We start from the raw sequence: 21279 nt of genomic DNA on the forward strand, positions 1-21279 counted from the left end.
GAGGTCTGGGCATTCCTCGCTGCACTGTACAGCATACACCACATTGTTAAGTCTGTGTTTTGGTGTTTTGTCTTTTGGGTGAACCAGTTTTTGTCTGAGCGTGTTGCTGGGTCTGAAATGCACCGGGATGTCATGCTTGGAGAAAACCCTCCTGAGTTTTTCTGATACACCGGCTACATAGGGGATGACAATGTTGTTGCGTCTGTCCTTCTTATCCTCCCTCGCTGGTGTCTGATCTTCTTTTCTGTGCCTCTTTGCTGACTTTAAGAACGCCCATTTAGGATAGCCGCACGTTTTGAGTGCTTCCTTTACATGTGTGTGTTCCTTCTTTTTTCCTTCAGGCTTAGAGGGAACATGTTCTGCCCGGTGGTGTAGGGTCCTAATTACTCCAAGTTTGTGTTCCAGAGGGTGATGGGAGTGGCTGTAATGTGACAAAATGTGGAAAAGTTCAAGGGGGCTGAATACTTTTGCAAGCCACTGTACATAGTCCTCTATGTTCAGATGTAATTGGACAATTGACTAAAAAGGAGTTTCATAGCCAAGTGTTCCCTCAATATTTCATGAGATCTGGATATCGTTTAAAGAGCTGAACTTGGATTTGATAGCTGCTCATAGATATTGAAAAACTGAAATCATCTACTCTGCTCATCTGAAACTTCTCACGTCTTCAGAATGCAAAGCAGGTCATTTGTTAAATGTAACAATTCAACACACATTAGTCAACGCTCAAAGCAGAGAGAATGTATTTGACTGAGGGAGCAGTGCTGAAAGATATACACAGTAAGGGGAAAAAACATTTTCATCATAATACACTGTTCCACCTTTATTTGCACCATCTTTCAAGAAATCACATAACACAAGAGAGTTGCAAGTTACTGCATGATTGCAATATATAACAGGTGATCAAAACAAGGTACTCAGTGTGCAATACACTTGAAACACACAATTGTTACTCACTGGAATGGCACAGAGCTATCGACACACATTTGTTATACAGTCTCATCACTACATGTGAGTCTTGATTAGGGATGGGTATCGTTTAGGTTTTATCTGATACCAGTACCAAACCGGTACTTTTGAAACGGTGCCGGTGCTTAAACGGTGCTTGAACCGGTGCTTGAACCGGTGCTTAAAGAATGGAGAACACAAAATTGGTCCAAAAACCTCTCATGTTCAGCTGTTTTTTGTAAAAAGATAACATTGTTAGCCTTTTCTGCAGCTATAGGGGATTTATTACATCACTCTTGGCTGGAAGCAGTGCTTAAACAATGGAAAAAACACCAACTTTGTCCAAAAACCTCTCATGTTTAGCGGTTTCCCACTTTTTCTTTGGTCATTTTAGCCTTTTTGGCCAGGGTGAAGGGAGCATCTGCCATTAAACAAGAAGACAACCGCATGTAACTACAACGGTGTTTGCTAGTTCACCTTACATGCATTAATGTAATAACGTGGTTAGCCTACTCAACGTAAATTACACACAAACAACATTGAGCTACTCACGCAGAGAAGAACGGCTGTTGCTGCCATCATCATCCAGGGCAGGGCTAGGGGCCAGGACTCTAATCTTCGGGTTTTTGGGGGATGTTGTTAACTCCGGGTCGATAACAGGCAACCCACCCGCAGTAGATGTGCTCGGTGCTCGGTCTCGCAGCATGCTTTCAAATATGTCGCATTTCTCAGCTTTTAACAAAATGCTATACGTCGCCAGGTGTTTCATCAGATTCGAGGTGTTACCTCCTTTGCACAGTATCACCTTACAGCACTTGTTGCAGGCTGCTGAGTTTGCATCTTTTGCTGTGAAGTACAGCCAGACGTTTGACCGCTTCGCTTTGGGCATTTTTAATCTGTAGCTCTGCTCTAAAAGAACGTACGTACCTGGGCCCGCCTACTACGCTCACAAAGGTAAAATGATTGGCTAGAATCCAAAGTGTGTGACATCTCAGGAAAAAAAGCACCGAAAAAAAGCACCAAATTATGTGCTGCTTTTCGGTCTGGTTACTACCGTTTATGTCAGATACCGGTACCCATCCCTAGTTTTGATGCATGCTCAATCATCCAGGTAAGTAAATTTCCAAAAGTTGATTCTGTTCATCTGGACATCGTTTACAGTGGGAGAAACGTTTCGTCACTCATCCAAGTGACTTCTTCAGTGTCAGCTGACTGCAGGTTTCCCCAACCTTATAAACAGTACATTTGCACAATGACTAAAACATTTCTCCCACTGAAAATGCTATGTTCAGATCAATGGAATCAACTTTTTGGGCACTATATGTGAGCCTTTTGACAAGACATATGGGGGACTTATGGGGGTGGCTGTAGCTCAGGTGGCAGAGCGGATCAGCCACTAACCAGAAGGTCGGTGGTTCAATCCCAGGCTGCTCCAGTCTGCATGCCAAATATCCTTGGGCAAGATACTAACCCCATGTTGCTCTCCGATGCATCCATCGGAGTGTGAATGTGTATGAATGTTAGATACTTAGCACTTGAGCTTAGAAGTGCTTGTGTGAATGGGTGTGATTGGGTGAATGAATTAGCTGTATAAAGCGCTTTGAGTGCTCGGACAGAGTAGAAAAGCGCTATATAAGAACCAGTCCATTTACCATTTACCATTTACATAGAAATGTATATAAAAGCAACATTTTATATCACGTTGATTTTCTTTGGAGGACACAGTGTCATGTGTGTACAGTGTTTGTATTAGACTTACAGACCTAGAGACCAGTTGGAAACTGCACAAGAGAAAAATTTGTATTTGACAACCAGTTACAAGAGGTTGCTTACTGTCACTGTGAAATCTACTTCTGAACTCCAGGTTGCCATATGGTTGCCAAATGATCTATACTGTAGGTCTGTGTGACTGACACCTTAAAGAGCTTTCGAAATGAATCATTAGAATCACAATTTGAGACAGAAAAATAAAAGAAATAAAAATAATTCAAGTTGGGCTTTTAAATTTAAGTTAGACTAAAAATGAATATAGTAAACCTACAAATTCTACTAACATTGGCATAAGATAAAGGTAATCTTTCCCACTGTAGAGTTTTGAAGGTAGTCAAACCAAGCAAACAAAATAACCACATGTGCCTTATGTATGGTGTCTCATTACTGCCAAAAATATCTCAATTTCTAAATATTTTGCTCTGGTATTATCATTATTATTATTAGTAGTAATACTGATAACCGTTTTTCATCTTTATCAATTGATTTAATGTTGTTTTGACTTTTTAATGTGGTTTTAGTTCTGTTACTTGCTCAAAACCACATTACATCTATATTTTACTGTGTGCCAATAAACTGCATTACAAACATTCAAACGTTTCAAATTCCCTGTTCTTTCTGCAATACAATTTACACATTTTGACCCCATTCTGAAAAGTCTAGCAAAACACTAAAACAACTAACAGCCAATACCTGAGATTCATCTCTAAGCCAAACAAGACACCAATACAGTCACCATTATCCGACAGGCCAGGCTCCATTCCCAGCATTCAGGATTTCAAATAATTCATTTGTAAACTTCGTAATGGATGTGAAAGATTTTACACATGAACTGAGGGGCAACCAGATGACAACCTGTGTTCGAATTTTTCTCTGTGCATAATCATCAGCTGGATCATTCCTGACTCTTAAAGAGAACTCACCCATGCAGACACAACTGAAATCACAACATCTTTTCAAAAACAAAAAGAGGAATGAAGAAATAAAACAGTTCTCTCAAAAGTATTTAAATAAATTTAAGCCAATGTAATATGTACACTATAAGTCAAATAATTCATAAATACGTCAGCAAGCATTTATAGATGCAAGCAGGGAGCTAAAAACATACCAAGGAAACTGAGAACCAACGGTAATCTAATACAACAGCTTGCAATAAACACCACGTTTTGAATACCTCTGTGAAGATTTTATCAAGAATATATATTGTAAAGTGCAGCTGGTTATGCACAATATAAAAATACATTAAAATACAAAAATACAATGCAGTCCCCTACATCTAATCGTATAAAAGAACACCTTGATTGGATTTGACCGGATTGGGTTGATCAAACTGTAAAATTGTTGCCGACTGGCTTAATTATACTAGTTTTCTCTGTGTTCTGAACTTAAAAATGGTCTAGTTATAAAGACTTGATAAAAAGAAAATAAGTAATAAAATCGGTACATTCTCTGAGTGGTAAACCTCATTTATTGGTTTTCAGCTTTCTAGCTCTACATGTGCCATGTTTAGATGACTTGTAGAGAAGCTAACTGTGATTGACACTGGCGTGTTTTTGTTGAGCACAACATTGGACTGAATATTGTGAAACAAAAGGGTCAAATATGTCACTTGAACAACAGTAAACACGTACACACACACACACACACAAAAAAAAAACAGTGCTTTCAGAAGTTTCTTATACAGTCAAAGTCATCTCTGCCTGGTAAAACACAAACCGGCTTAGTTTTACATACTTTATAAAACTGCATTTTAACATTTATAAATCCATGTTAAAATTGATTTTTTTTTCCTTTGCTGAAGTGACACGATTTGACCAAAGGTTAAGTGAACTTGTGATCTTTTTTTTTAGCCAGCTCCTAAACGTGACCAGCATATTGGTTATGGGTGAAACTAACCACCTTTAAAGGTCATTTTTGTAACCATCATCTGCAAATTCTGACAAAAATGTTTACCACCAACGGACAAGTGCTGCTGTTCTTTTAACTTTACATGTTTCTTTTTAATTCTTCTCCCAGTTCATCGAGGGGCTTTGACTTTTCCTAGCCCATTCTAAATAATATGTCTTAACAACTTGCTTTGACTCACCTCACAAACTGCAAAATCTTGTAGTAAAATTGGCTTTTACACTGAAATATGGTCCAGCTCTAGTTCAACTTCAGATGATTGACTATTGCGTTGATAGAATACACAGATGTTTCGAACATTAAGTCAGAGCAGCTTATTTCTTCAAATTCTATTGAGTAAAAATAAATTTCTTTAAAATCTCTTTAGTAAATTTTAAAACCTTATTAAAATACATACATTTAGAATCAGTACCTTTAAAGATAAAGCTGTTCTATAAAGGAAAACTCCACATTACATTTTGTAATGTGAGGTAAATAACATTTATGTGGCTAAAGAGGAAACACAGAAAATGAATCCAAGAATGTAAGTTTCTCAAAGCAAGAAACCAGCGTTAAAAACACTATGTGCATTTAATTCTAGACTGGAAGAGAAAGTGGCTGCTGAGTCTCTGCATGGTGTCCCATACCACCCGCATCCCTTTATTTTTGATGTAAGACATTTTTGCTTTAACATTTATTTATTTTTTACCACAATCCAACTTTTGGTGATCTGTTAAATTAAAGCCCTAAAAACTAAAAGGTACCTATAAGTCAAAACGCGGTTCCAGAATCCAGCAACTGATCTATTTTCTACTTTTTTTTGCTATTTTGCTCAGGAATCTGCTACATTAACCACGATAGGAGACATACATAATTAGCTCTTAAAGTCATACATTAAAGGTAAAAACAACAAAATAGTAAATGCCATTTTGTAACATGTCAATGTAAATAAGCCAAGACAAGTCCTTTTCAAAACTGCTATTAGAGCAGGGCGATATGGCCAAAAATATTTATCACGATGTAGATTTTAAAATTTGCAATAACAATATAACTGACGATATAATTGATGCGAGACAAAATACAACTCCACAACGTTACTAGCGCAAAAAAAACCCATCCATTTATTTTCACTTAAACAAGCAGCTGTTTTTTATGTGCATTAAACCTATATAAAAATTTAACAGTGCAAATGCAAATTCTTTAGTGAAAGTTTAACCAAAAAACATTTCCAGTAGAAATGGGGTGACATATCCTGAGCATAACCATGTATAATATCCACTGAAGTTAAAAACAGGTGCTTTGCAACATTAAACTGCAGTGTGCCAAATAAAAAAGTCAAATACGTATTTTTCGGACCATGAAGTGCACAGGATTATAAGACACATTAAGCGGAACAAAGCAGTCAGATAAATCAAACTTAATCCAACTCATTCTTCTTGCTTCCTCCACTTCTGTACCATTGATTCATTAATGCTGTATTCTCTCACAGCTGCTCAATTCCCATGTTGTTGCAGTATATTAATGACTAACCTTCTATTGTGGATGGATTATCTCAGTTATTCTCCTGACTGAAGTTTGGTCCGTTTACAGCATCCTGCCATGCGATTGCATTTGTCTCTAACCATCAGGAACCTTCACGTTAACTTTTATCGAGTGGAAAAGTGAGCGTTCATCCTCCAGCTTCACTGTTTATGTTATTGCTAACATAGCTGTGTCGCTAGCGATCACATAGCACATCATTATATACCAGCTAGCCCAACTTCAGTAACCTTACAAACGTCACTGCTGTTTAGTTTCCTGTCTTCATTTATGTTGGAAATGATAGCAGAGCTGTACGTTTGAATTTTTTCAGAAATCTCTCAGTCAGAACATGTTATATCATGCTTAAGTAACTAGCAAAACTAGCGAGCTAACTTCCTTCCTGCTAACTTCTAACTCCGTTAAATGTAATAAATTCTGTTTTCATGGATGCCTGGATGTTAAACTTCATAGTTACGCCTGGTAAAGCAGCAATGCTGATCGTTTTATTAAAGATGAAAGAATTTAGACAGTTTTTAACTCTCAGTGATACTGCAGTGTTCGTTTGACGGAGTTTAGGACCCAGATTTACGAGCACCTTAGTCCGACAAATACGGCAATAACGACTGCCCGCTTGCATGTTCTACAAAAATAACAAATGCTTTGGTGTGTATCTGACGGACAAACACCAAACCAGTTCCACACCACTTAAGTTGCACCATTACAAACCAATTCTGGTTCATCCGTTTCACTCAAAGATCTGCTTTCTCCCTTCTCATTCTCCGTTGCCGCCATGCTTTTTTGGCCATGTGCGTATGAAAACAAAGGTACTGCGCATGCGCCTTTTACCCATATTCTATCGCGATATTTTATTTTCTTATCGTTGCCTAACATTGTACCGGTATTACTGTGAACGGTATAATATGGCCCAGCCCTAACTGCTATAGTACTTTTTTAACGCAAAAAATGTAAAGGTCATTAGCCATAACCATAATCTTCATTCTAAAAAATTAACAAATGTTAAAATATGTTAAAATATGAAGATACAGAGTTCAAGTATGCCTGACTCTCATGCAAGACTTTACTAATTCGCTGTTGCTAATCTATTTATCATAATTATTAGATTTATTTAATCAGAAATGATACCTCAGCCCATCTCAAAAGATAATTAACACTTCATTATGAGGACTTTCATCAGGTGTAAGACTCACATTATCAATTTATCAACCACTTTGTCTCCATCTTTGTTTGCCAGCACAGTGAAATTTGATTTACTCTAATGATGCAAGCAGATCTGATTCCACCCACTCCATCTATTTCATTTCCAGGTGACTGAATGTTCAGAGCATCAAAGAGATCCTGTGTTTGCCAGTGGAGAATCAACCATTTCAGTCTCATTCCTTCACCCATAACCAAGTAGCTATTGTGGAGTTAAGCTGTGTAAGCTATTAATGCTAAAACAAGTAAAGCAGATTTCTAACCATTGGTTATATTCCATCCTGAAACATACATGTGACCTTTAAACATAAATTCCATAAACATTTTCATAAATAAGAGACCTCAAGTATGTGCAGAAACATAAAATAATAAACCAAATACACCCAAGTTGAGAAAATTGCTGATAGCAACTTGCTTCTAGTCATAATTTTTGAAAAACACATAGACAGTTTTTCACCCTCTGGGGCCTGTGAGCAATTAGAAATTATTTTACTGTTATTGTTAATCATCATCATCATTACCATTGCATTAATAATACAATCTACAGTATTGATATTGTATTCAGATGTTTAAACATATTGGTACCCAATTAGCCTTTACTACAGGTGCAGTTATTACCACTCTAAACTGTTGAGTTAAATCTATAATCTTAAATGCTTTTGAATGCTTGTTATAATCTGAAATGTGTATGTGCTGGCCTTCTGTCTGGTGGAAAAGATTACAAGTTGAAACTGAGTGCAGTTCATGCTGACACAAACACACAGTAGACTTTATCTCATTTATAGGTGAGAGGTTAATCATGTTTGCTTGTAGCTCTAAAATTGTCTCTGTAAAAGAGGAATAGTTTCTAGCTGTCTCTGCAAACAGAGGAACAGTTTGGTTTTCCAGACGGGAAGTGAAAGTCAGATGACAGGAAGCATCTGCTGTGGAGATGGAGACAATGTTATTTTTAAACTGTCTTAAGTCATTGTGGTTTTGAAACCTATGTATGAACTGTATCTGAGTGACGTTTAGGGGTGTAGTAAATTTAAGCCCAGAAGGTATAAAACACCTGCTTATGCTCTGTAAGTCGGGGATCGGCGCTGTCTGCGTACAGCGGGCGATCTTCCCACGCGTGTGCATTAAAATCATCGTTTGACTCCACCCGGCCGGACCAGTGTTGTTATTATGGAAGTTGATTACCTCCTCTCCCCCTCCTCAATATTGAACCTAACATTTTGGGAGGCTCGTCCGGTTATTGAGGAGGGAGAGTGAGTTGGAGGTGTAGACAGAGAAATCCGGGGTCCGAGGTAGTCAGACGGGCAGGCATGAGTGTCAGTGGTCGAAGTGAGTGGGCATAAGCCGGCTTATCCAAAGGTAAGGCACTACCTGTTGAATGATTTCCAAAGCGTGCCAAATTGGACATGAAAGAATTTAAGTCTACTCACTGAAATTACTGGTGAATGTCTGTTTTGATTTTGGTGAAAATCTCATGAGAAGCTAAAGCAGTTGGACTGCTAAAAGGATTTAATGCGGTTGGACCGCTAAACGATTTAAAGCAGTTGGACTGCTGAGTGAATTTAGTTTAGTAGGGAATTTGGTCATTTGTGGGTTAAAACCCTTATTGGTTATAAGGTTGGACCTGCTTCAGTCTTACACTTTTTTGGGTGTTTTACTGTTGTTCCAAAGTATTATAAATTGTTTGAGGACGGTGGTTGGACCACTAGGAGGCGCAGTGCTCAGAGGTAACGCTTGCCAAGGCCAGGGACGCCTAGGCCTTGTCCTCTTAGAGGGATAGTCAGTTGGTCACTGTGGAGCTTGGGGCACTCCAGAATAACTAGTGGTTGGACCACTTTACCGTTTGGAATGGTATCTGCACTTTTTTGGGCAGCAAAGGTTGGACCTTGGGTGTTGGACACTTTTAAATTGAGTTAGGAACTTTAGAGATGAGGCCAGAAACTGTTGGACAGATACTGGTTAATTGATTACAAAAAAGTTGGACTTTATCGGTTGGACCGTTAACTTAAATTTGTCGAAATTGTTTAGGCGCGAAAGCTGTGGGGCCTGACAGTGTTTGTAAATATAAGACGTCTGTGTATATAAAATAATGGATCTTAGTGTGAAAGGAGTTTCTGGGTCAACAGTGCACTGCCTGCTGACTTCTATTTTTAGACGGTGTGTGTGTGAATGCAAATGAGGAGCGGTGACGCGCATGGAGATTGTTGCTTTTGGTTTAGAGTGTTATTGAGCTTTATAACTATTGTTTGCAAATATTGCTAAATGCCTGTAACTAAGATGCTGGTTTTGCTCATTACAAGAGTATAAATAGAGTTCGAATTGATTGCTGTGAATGTGTGATCTGTGACTGAGTTTTTATGTATATTGAGTGCATTGTATATGCTTAAGACTAACATATTACTTTCAGTAGTAACCTTTCTCCAGCAATTAAAGCTGGTGTGTTTTATTTTTTTAATTTGTTGTTTGTGCTGTGAGAATTATTAGAGGTTTCAATTTTTTTGACTTGCTCTTTCTGATTATGAAAGGCATGTCTAAAAGACTCTTAGGGAAGCGTATTCTGAGTTATATTCCTCAACTTCTGTCACAGGTTAAGAGTGTGAATGCTGTGAGAAGCAGGTTTTGAGTGATTGGGTGTGATTTGTACAAAAATAATAAGTAAGAAAAGCACTAGGAAAGTGGATAGTAGAGTGAGTGAAAAATTGGAAGTGTGAGAGAGAAGGCAGTGTGTGTGAGACGATTCCTGATGTCTGAAAGAGCTCTGTTGAGCACGCTGAAGACTGATGTGAATGTTGACAAATGCAAAGAATTTAGTATAGTTAAAAGTGTGTGTGCGTGAAATAAGGGTGCATTGTTTTTAGATCAAGAATTAGTACAACCAAAGAGTTTGATTAGGCTGTAAAATGGGAAAGAGGAACAGAAAATATGGCTGCATGTGTGTGACAGGAAATGGTGTGTGTGACAGGAACTGCATGCCATAAAAGGAACTGACTGTGTCAAGAGAGCACCCAGAGAGAGAAACAGACGAGTTAAAAACTCTAGGAAGAATAAGCAAATGGAGGTTTTAAGAAAAGAAATGGAAAGGATATTAATTGTATGCTTTAGCGTGTCAACAAAGAGGTGGACTTCTCTCAACCTGGAATCTTGAGTACGGCGGCAAAACCATAGATTAACAGAATTGGGAGGAAAACAGGCCAGGGTTTTGGCTTCAAATTTTACAGCTTGACCTCTCACTTTGTCCCCATCCTGAGAAGAAGCTCAAAGGACCGTTAATCTCCTGATGAAGACCGACAGAACATCGTGGACTTGAAGAATTAACAACAGGCAAAAGACAGTGCAACTGAACCATTAATACTGAAACCACACTGACGACACCAGCAGCAGCATGTAAGAAAGCACGTGATGCAACATGTACTGTGAATTACAGGCTGGGCAGTTGAACAGTGGGATAAAGAACTGTGGGAAAAGCACTGGACACTGATTTTCAGATTTGCCATGCTTGGAGCAATCTTGAAAGAGAAGACTGAGAGTATCAACAGAGAAGCAGAAATCACGTGATGAAAACATGCACGGTGAATTGCCGGCTGGTAAGAGCATCACTGTCTGAAGGCACTAAATGTGGTATTTTGCCAGGCTGGGACTTGATCTAAAAGGAAAATACTGAAAAGATCAACGGAGAAGAAACAGAGAAGCAGCAAGCAGTTGACTTGGGACTAAAGTTGCTGGAGATTTCAAGACAACACAGGAGACTGTGAAAAGAGGACGGAGACCAGTGAGAGGTGAAGCCCAGACGAGTTCGACTACGAGAATACAGAATATAATTGGGTTGAAATTGAAGCCTGAACTCATGATGGTTTAGAGATGTCCCCCAGATCACAACAAAGAGGTAAACAGAAAATAGAAAACACACATACACAAATTGTTACATGTGAAATTGTTTTTGGAAAGAATCAGAAGTGAGATCGTTTGAATGCAGAACTCAGTGAAAAGATGCATGAATTAAGCTTGATTATAACATGAAATGCAATGAAGAAACAGCTTACACTCACTGAACATGAACATGAATACAAATGCAATGAAGAACATGCTTACATACATGACATAAGTTGGTATTTCTGACCAGAGAGAGAAACGGGTCGTTTAAGCACTCATGATAATGATGAAAATGTCTCAGTTGTGTTATTTTCAGGGGCAAAGCAGACCTGGATCAATTTTCCACATGCAGCGGTCGGAAGAAAGTTATAGGTTAACATCACTGGACATGTTAAGGTAAGTTTCTGGTTGAATTGTTTACAGCACCTGAGTCCATGAACCTCACAAGCAAGCTCTGACCTATGGCTGAGGACCAGGGATGCTGTTATTTCAGGTGGGAAATCAAAATTTGGGTTAGCAAATTTGGGGAAGAGAAAACTGACTGCTTAAGTGGAGAATTGTGAAGGAGTCGGGAACACTGCAAAAAGCAACATATGCAAAATCACATACACAAGCAGAAAATGCATTAACCTTACAAGGACAAGCTCATGAAGATTAATGCATAGACATTGATTAAACCTGGCTAAGAACATAAACATACGCAATGAAAATCAGCTTGCTTGTTGTATGAGTGTTAAAATGGTGTGAATGTTTAATAAAATACACTTAGAGCTTGAAGATGAGGAATAACTCAAAGAAGTTATATGACAGAGGGAGTGAGTTATGGAAAAAGAAAAGTGATTAAAGTAGGTTTTATAAGAGTGACTTGGGAGTGCTCTTGTATTGATTGATCAAAGCAAGTGATTAGTATTGAAAGAAAATGAAAGTAATTCAATAATGTGGTAATATTTAAACATGTATTTCACTTGTTACGGCAACTTTTGGAGATATGACTCGGTATGCAAATTAGCTGGAGTGAGTGGTGACGAGGAAGTTTCCTGTGTGTGTGTGTGTGACAAATTTTCGGGAAAGGAAGCATAGCAGACTGTTCAGAAGTGCAGCTTTGGATAGGAAATTTATAGTTTAGTGATGATACGTTGTTGTATTGGGTTTATATCTTATGGTGAATCTAAGTATGTTAAAGTGCATAAAGGGGGAGATTATTGTGTGCAACTTGTGTGGTTTTAAAGAGATTTTCGGCGTATTGAGGAGGTGAAATTATGTCAGTTGACCTGGGAGTGTCAGGACTCTGGTGGCAAAAACTTTTGTGTGTTTAAGATCTTTGAGGTTGTTGTTGTGGTGACGGGTTGATTCTGTCAGTTAGGTTTGGGTTGTTTTTGTTTTTTATTTTTAATAGAGGGAGTTTTAGTAAACATGGACATGTCTAAAAGGGGCCCATTATTTTTGTAACAGTGCACTTAGAGAAAACCTGTCAGGTGATTTTGTTTTGTGTTTTGATGAGCTAATAATCAGCTCTCTTTTTCTCATTTTTGTTCTAAGCAGGCCTGCAACGGTGAATAACAGCGCTGACAAATTCTCGGGAGAGCAAATATAAGGTGACCTTTCCAGATTACAACTGGCTGAGGAGAAGGCTACCTGTGGGGACCTAATCGGGTCGTAAGTCCCTGTTTAAAAGGATTGTAGCGATTCAATCCAGTCCAAAGCATAAAGAACTATTTTCCTAAAACAAAATAAGACAAATTAATGAGCTCATTTTGCTGAGATTGGAGAATCTGATTACTTGCGTGGGAGTCTCCACTATCAGCAAAAACCTGGTGTGAATGCGTGTGAGTGAATTTGTGTGAATGGATCAAAGTTGGGATGACTAACTTTTTTAATTTCCTAAACTTGGGTGAAGCATTTTTAGTTTGACACATGAAATGTGTCAAAAAAGGGGGAATTTAAGGTTTGAAATAGGTTTTAGGATCATTTTATGACTTTTGGTTTTTTTTGATAATTTGGATATGGTAAAACTGAACCAGAAATTGTTATTTTTATGTTAAGGTTAAAGGATTAAAGTGAACTGAATCCTGTTTAGAAGATAAAATGCCGGTGTTTTTAAGAAGCTGTGTACAAAATTTAAAGGGACGCTTTGACAAAAAGATAAGATATGGGGAAACTAGTGAAGATTGTAGGAGTAGAAAATGTTTGATTTCTTTTTGATTTCTAGAAGAAGTGGTTATAATGTAGGCTTACACAGGCAGATATTACATAGATTTATTTTTAGGATAGAGGAGAGAGCTTATACGTAGAAATGATTTTTACACATTGCATTTTGTGCTAATTAAGGAGTTGTGGCTCAGTCTATTGAAGGTCAAAAGCTTTGTTTGGCGCGAATGTCCAGGCAATCTATTGTGCTAAGTGACGAGAGCATAAAGGGGCGCACATGCTTACAAACACATAGAATCCATAAACCTGAAATTCATTTAGCTTATAACTGAATCTGGCTGAAAGAGGAGAAACTTGTTGATATAATTCGGGCCATTAAAAAAAAGGGGGCCACTGTAGAAGTTAACTCTAGTTTATAGAGGAGCAAAATGAAATAAAGATGCTATATCAAGAACAGGTTATGACACAGGAAATGTGAGCTTTAAAATGAGGTTAGTGTTAACACACAGGAGTTGTTTCTGGGCAGCGTTTAGCTATGATGAAATTTACGCATGAGTAATTGCTTATATGCTTAAACTTAATTGATCAAAATGGTTGTTTTGTCTTTGATCTTTTAGTAGAATAGGCGCTTATAATGATTTTCTTGTGATCTATTGTGAAAGGTGACTTTTAGGTCAGAGTGGAGGCGCTTGCAGCAGCGACAGTTTGTGTATAGGATGTTGATGAACGTGATAAGTTAGGGAGGCGTAGGAAAAGGTGTTTTGTTCCTTTGCAGGACATCTCGGCTACCACAGGGGGTGAGGATGCTGGAGGCCCGAGACCTGAAGGACCACAAGAGAGGGACCCAGAAAAACCTAATCTCATGCATGGACTGTTCTTAAGGGGGAGCTGACGTTTATTACTGGACCACCTAGATGAGATGATGTTGTTGTCTGATTGGCTGAGCCAGAAGACTGCTAGAGAGGGTCGGAGCAATGACACACATAAAGTGTGGTGACCCTCTTTGAGGGTCACCAAGAGAGGGAATGTGAGCAATTAGAAATTATTTTACTGTTATTGTTAATCATCATCATCATTACCATTGCATTAATAATACAATCTACAGTATTGATATTGTATTCAGATGTTTAAACATATTGGTACCCAATTAGCCTTTACTACAGGTGCAGTTATTACCACTCTAAACTGTTGAGTTAAATCTATAATCTTAAATGCTTTTGAATGCTTGTTATAATCTGAAATGTGTATGTGCTGGCCTTCTGTCTGGTGGAAAAGGTTACAAGTTGAAACTGAGTGCAGTTCATGCTGACACAAACACACAGTAGACTTTATCTCATTTATAGGTGAGAGGTTAATCATGTTTGCTTGTAGCTCTAAAATTGTCTCTGTAAAAGAGGAATAGTTTCTAGCTGTCTCTGCAAACAGAGGAACAGTTTGGTTTTCCAGACGGGAAGTGAAAGTCAGATGACAGGAAGCATCTGCTGTGGAGATGGAGACAATGTTATTTTTAAACTGTCTTAAGTCATTGTGGTTTTGAAACCTATGTATGAACTGTATCTGAGTGACGTTTAGGGGTGTAGTAAATTTAAGCCCAGAAGGTATAAAACACCTGCTTATGCTCTGTAAGTCGGGGATCGGCGCTGTCTGCGTACAGCGGGCGATCTTCCCACGCGTGTGCATTAAAATCATCGTTTGACTCCACCCGGCCGGACCAGTGTTGTTATTATGGAAGTTGATTACCTCCTCTCCCCCTCCTCAATATTGAACCTAACAGGCCTAATGGCAGATTCATGGTACCATGTTTATATCTCTTTGGGTAGGTATTTGGCTATGCTAAGGGAAGGAATACACAAACATGACTAAGGTCATCACTGATAATGACTTAGAACTCACAGAGTTAGATATAAATGACTTCCCAATGCTTGGATGCAATTCCATTAGAATATAAGTAGCAATGGCAAGCAAGCAATTGCTAGCTAGCCAATTAACTACCAGCAATAGCACTGTCTCAAACGATCCTTAAATTAGATGTCTTCTCAGTCAACTGAGAGATGTCACTCTCGTGTATCTATAAGTATGAAGCTACAATTGAGAAACAAAATTAGCTTAACACAAATGTACAAAAAATTGCAGTCAAGGAGAAAGGCTAGATGAAAAGTCTAAAAGTTGAAAATATAGTCTACAGAGAAATCAAAAGCTGACTAACTGAAATCTCAAACTACATCTTTAACAAATGTTACAATTGGTTTTAGTACACAACTGCCCAAGAAACAATAATTTATCACCTTTAACTTATCAACTGGTACCTGGATTAAACAAGTAGTAGTAGTGTTACTTGTTGTTCTGCTAAGATAAAGCCCATTGCCTCTGAGCTATAATTTCATACTTATTACACATATACAAGATTTTTTTAAAAATCGGATTCTCAGCATTACTCTTTAATGAATCCTGTTATTTCTTGCATTAGCAAAAAAAAAACACCCAACAATGAACACACTAAAAATGGTCCCTGATTTAGCTATTATTATTTCTGTGCCCATTACCACAACAGTTAATATTGAAAAATAGAACTAAAAAAAACTTTAGGTGTTGTCACTTTAAATGATTGGTTTCTGCAAAAATTCACTACAATTAGATAAAATGGCTTTGTTTTAAAAGTAACAATGTTAGTTTAACTACTTTTATGAATCAAAGTGACATAACTGGTTCTGTGTAGTAAATAGCTGAAGAAAACATAGTAAGGCGATCCAGTGCCTTTTGCCTTTGATATATATTTACAGTATAGAAGCCACACATGTAAGAGTACAAAGGACAACAGTAAAGATACTTTGAGCTTGAGGCCACACTGGCACATGACTTACATGTGCTAAGGTTGTTGCAGTGTTAAATTGCAGTTGAGCATTTGAAATATGCTTAAATGAAACCTTTGAAATATTTGTAATAGTTTTACTTTTTTTTTCTCCACCAAAAAGTTTTGGGTTGACAGTGGCGAAGAGCTGGTAGCAAAAATGCTCGTAAGTCAGTAAGATGTGCATTGTTTGCTAATAACATTGACAAACAATGTGTCTGTAATAATGAGGGGGGGGGGGGGGGGGGGACTGAAAGAGTAGGTTTATCACATGCACACTGCCAATGTAAAACAACACCATTCAAGTGACCACATGGGAAGAACACCACATAGGAAAGATGTTTTCCAAGTAAGACGTTGGGAGCTGAGGGTTGCATGGATATCCAGTGTGGGTGCAAAACCAAGCTGTGATACTTGGGAACAAATGTATGCAGTCCATAATGTCACAGAAAATGTTGAGAGTGATTGGTAGAGCACATAGGACAGGGAACAAGTCCAACTGTCCAAAATAGAAGCGGTAAAAAGAGGTCATGTAGCTTCACATTTATCTCACACCTCAATGTGGACTTCTTTGGCTGGTGGTGTGTCTTTTAATGAGCCAGAAATGGCATAGAACCTGCAGAGATGTGAACATATGATAGAATAGTCAGACCAAAAAAGCTCACCAATACACAAGCAAAAAATAAAAATTGTGAAGCAAACCTTTAAGTATAAAACTTTTAAACTATCTAAGGTCATTGTTTACCAGTAGGGTTGGCTTGGGTTCGGTTAATGTCCACTTTTCTGTCAATTTGAAACACCCAAATGCAAAAGGTTTTAACAATAAAAACTATAATCAAAAGATTTGGGATATTATCTGAAAGTTTAATTAGCTTCTTTTAGCTGCCCCCAAGTTCATAAAGGGTAGTCAAAACAGGTAGTTCCGCATATATGATCTGATTTTTTACACCAGATGCCCTTCCTGACGCAACCCCTAAAGGCTTGTGTCTCTACTTTATGAAATGTACCTATTTAGCATGTGGCTAAAATAAAACTCATTCCTAACCTTATAGAGGTTGCTCCAAAACCTAAGGCCCCAGTCACACAAACCTAGAGGTCAGTGGGCAACCAGACCACCTAGAAACCACAGGTCACAAGAGAAAAATGAGTATTCCCTGACCAACTGTAAGTCGTTGCTTTTCTGTGCAGTGCTGTGAAATAGATTGCTATGACCTAGTCACTCAGGCCTAGAAACCAGTCACTAGCCCTCTAACAAGCACTGATTACTAGGGAAAAATCTAATGTTCCAGATGTGGCCAGCTGGCAGGTGGCTGGGGGCGGTTCCATACTGTCACTATGTGAAACTGGTCACAAAAAGAATACATTGCAAAAATCTCCCTGTGATTGTTTTGGTCACTAGTAGTAGGTTGCTGAGGTTGCCCATAGTTGCTTGTACCCTTACCGCTGTAACCAACAAATTTCACAAGGTCCAACAGAGGGCCCGGTGGCGCCTGTGTCCGGCAGCCTCGCCTCTGTCAGTGCGCCCCAGGGCAGCTGTGGCTACAATGTAGCTTGCCATCGCCAGTGTGTGAATGTGTGTGTGAATGGGTGAATGACTGAATGTAGTGTAAAGCGCTTTGGGGTCCTTAAGGACTAGAAAAGCGCTATACAAATGCAGGCCATTTACCATTTACCATTTACATTGACTTTCATGGTAAGTGGTCTTCATTGTCTTTTGTTTCCAGTTTTCATCACATATTTCCAAGTTTCTTGCTGCTGCTTGCTGATTAGTTACTAAGTTTTACAGACAGGCTGGCATGGCATGGCAGACAGGCTGTTATGTGCCATGCAAACTATCATTGACAGCAATCCCGCTAGTCACCAAAGCAATTGCAAGGAGATTTCTGGTGCACCATACTCTAACCACTAACCACTTGCCAGTTAGTCAATGAATACACATTTTCTCCCAGTGACCGGAGGTTGCCAGAGAGTTGCTGACTAATCTCAAGGCCTCAGCATTAATCCTATATTTTGTGCTAAACACTTTTCTGGAAATAGTTTTGAGCACAGATTATTTTCTTTGAATCCTGATTGCCAAGGATTTGTTCGACTCCATAAGAGGTTTTTGAAAGGGTGAAATCCTATAACCATGATCTGTTCTGGGCTAAAGATTGTTTCCTAGCAGAAAGCATCAAGGCAAAAATTTTCCCACTGCTAAAACATTTCAGAAAATGTCTTTATGTATGTATAAAGGCTAGTTTTACCTTGACTTTCTAAAATGCCTTCGTTTCTTCATAACCTTAAAACAGGAGGCTGAGATTTTCGGGTCCACAAGCTGGTAGATAATGGGATTGTACATTGCGGAGGATTTGGCCAGCAACGTAGGAACAACAGACACAGGGATGGGCACTGAGTCTGGCTCACCAAATGCTGACACCACTGACACCACTGCATAAGGGATCCAGGCTATCAAGAAGCCTGTGCAGATCACCATTGCAACCTGGACACAAAATAATATTCTGATCATAAATTTGGACTGAGTAGCACTCAAAAATCTTTGCTCTTTGTTCTACTTCCATTATCACTAATGTTGGACCTACCTTTGTGAGTTTCATCTCAAGGGTGTGGCTGTTTTTGATGCGTGCATCATAATGTGAAATTTCCTTAGCAGATGACTTGACCTTGAAGATGATCATAACATAAGAGAAGACAATGATCCCTGCAGGGAGTATAAGACAGAAGAACAAAATGGCCATGACGAAGCTCTGGCCAGACACTGAGGCTTGAGCCAACCACCAGTCCAGGGTACAAGAGGTCCCAAAGGGCTCCGGGGCGTAGTTTCCCCAGCCCACCAGGGGCATTGTGGCCCAGAAGGCTGCATACACCCATACAAAGGCCAGGCAAAGGAACGCGTGGTGGCGTTTTAGCCATGCACCTAGGATTGGAGAAAGAAACCCCAAGACTAATGTTGGTTAAATGGTACATTTTGGCTGCCAGACTAATTTTCTATGCCACAAATGAAAAGGATTCAGAGCATTAGATTTAGTAGGAGACTCACAAAAATTCCTAGAAAAATACTGAGTATTAAAAAAAAAAAAATCTGTAGTCAATGACTCTTCACATCAAAAGGTATGTTTTTGACATCAGTAAACAAAAAAAAAAGTATTAAACTACTGTAGTGGAATATTTTAATTCTGGGATCTTACACATTTGTATTATTGTGTTTGACTATGAATGACTGAAAAGGAATTTAATTTAAAAGAATTACAATACAGTGTTATAATGGCTTAGCTGTGGTTATAGGCTAATAACAAATACTATACTCCGGAGGCTAAAAGCCCCATCCCTTTACAAAACAGTGCAGTGCAGTGCTGCATCAGATGATGGGGAGCCCCCCTTAATCTGATGTTTATGATGGGGCGTTCCCACACCATTATAGTGATGTACACTATAATAGTGTGGGAACTGAATGGAAAATAAAAAGTAAGAGGAGCACCTACAGTAGATCATGAACCTAGATATTTGTGCAATACAGGCTTACAGATGTTTTGTTAGAGCATCATTTATGGCCTATAACTCATGTGAAGGTAAATCTAAACCTTGTCAAGAAATGGCCAGTGATTCAGGAATAACTCATTTTATTAAATTGTGAGAATTTAAATACGTAGTTATAGTCACAGGTTTGGATCTAGACTGCAGACCTATTCATATCTTTTTTACATGAAAGTCAACAAATTCAGTAGTCCCTTGTTTATCGCGGGAGTTACGTTCTTAAAAAAAACCCGCGACAAGTGAAATCTGCGAAGTAGAGCCATTTTTTAACAATTGTTCTAGATGTTTTAAGGCTGTAAAATCCCTCACTACACACTTTTCTCAGAAGGGCATGGAAATGTTCACACTTTTCACCTCAGGTGCCTTTGACGGTGAAAAACGTTTTGTTGATGTTGTGTTTGTTGGACATAAAACTTACAAACATACAGTACAGCACTTCAGAAACACACTGCTAGCGATCAAAGATTTATGTAAATTTGACAAGCTGAACACATTCTGTACTGTACAGGCAGTGTTGGGGAGTAACGGAATACATGTACCGCTGTTACGTATTTAAAATACAAAATATGAGTAACTGTATTCCGTTACAGTTACCGTTTTAAAAGGTGGTATTTAGAATACAGTTACGTTGTTGAAATAAATGGATTACACGGCGGTACTTCCCTGTTTCATATTGTGGCGGGTCAGGACTGTTTGGGTTTTGTTTGACAGCTACGTTCTGTTGTTCCAGGTGGCAGCGTTACGGTTGCCATGGTTACAGGGTGACGCTCTCTCTCTGCGTGTTCCCTGGGTGAGAGAGCGCCTTTTTGTTGTTGTTGTGCTAAGCTAATAGGCAGAATGCTACCGGTATAGCGCTAAAGAATGTAGCATCATAGGCAGTGTAGTCCGTGCTGCAGGGAGAATGGACTGCCATACATGTTATGTGTCTGTGAGCGAGGGAGGGAGAAAAAGGAAAAGTACGAGCTGTCATCGAGCAAAAACGGGAGCTGGAAGCATGTAAATATAATAATAACCACTGCAGCCAAGAAGAGTGCCTGACGAGCCCAGTTGTAAGTAAGCTATAAAGACTTGACTGTACACTGTGTTCGTGTTTTCCTCCAAAAACAAAAAGTTCCATTGGAGCAGCCTTTCAACGCCTCTCTCTGTCTCTCGCTAGCAAAGTTGACCCAGACAACAAAGTAAAGCTATTTTTCGGCTACGAGCCCGACACAGAACCCAACGTATTAGCCAGAGGTCCCTTTACTACGGTTCGGAGCCGCAGACCTTCAGTAACAGTAATAAACCACACAGCAATAGTACATTCATGTAGTTGTAAACAGCATGATAATATATTAAGTAATCCAAAGTATTCAGAATCCGTTACTCTCATTGAGTAACGTAACGGAATATGTTACAGAATACATTTTGGGGCATGTATTCTGTAATCTGTAGTGGAATACATTTCAAAAGTAACCTTCCCAACACTGTGTACAGGAGACACAGCACGAGATTGATTGACAATGGTCTACAGCCAATCAGTACCCAGAACATCATGAGCTGTAAAACAA

At 38.8% G+C, this 21279-nt stretch overlaps 1 protein-coding gene across 1 annotated transcript in view; it reads right to left on the reverse strand.

Moving 5' to 3' along the window:
* Positions 1-15132: 15132 nt before the first annotated feature.
* opn5 (opsin 5) overlaps positions 15133-21279 on the reverse strand; it is a 34217-nt gene continuing 28070 nt past the window's right edge. The window contains exons 3-5 of the mRNA XM_085132996.1: positions 18781-19115; positions 18445-18680; positions 15133-16817 (exon numbers count right to left, since the gene is read on the reverse strand). Of these exons, the coding sequence (XP_084989122.1) occupies positions 16751-16817; positions 18445-18680; positions 18781-19115 (638 nt within the window). The 3' untranslated portion in view covers positions 15133-16750. The remainder of the gene's footprint in view (positions 16818-18444; positions 18681-18780; positions 19116-21279) is intronic.

Source organism: Neolamprologus multifasciatus, chromosome 15 (genome assembly GCF_963576455.1).
Source record: "Neolamprologus multifasciatus chromosome 15, fNeoMul1.2, whole genome shotgun sequence".
Taxonomy (NCBI): Eukaryota; Metazoa; Chordata; class Actinopteri; order Cichliformes; family Cichlidae; genus Neolamprologus; species Neolamprologus multifasciatus.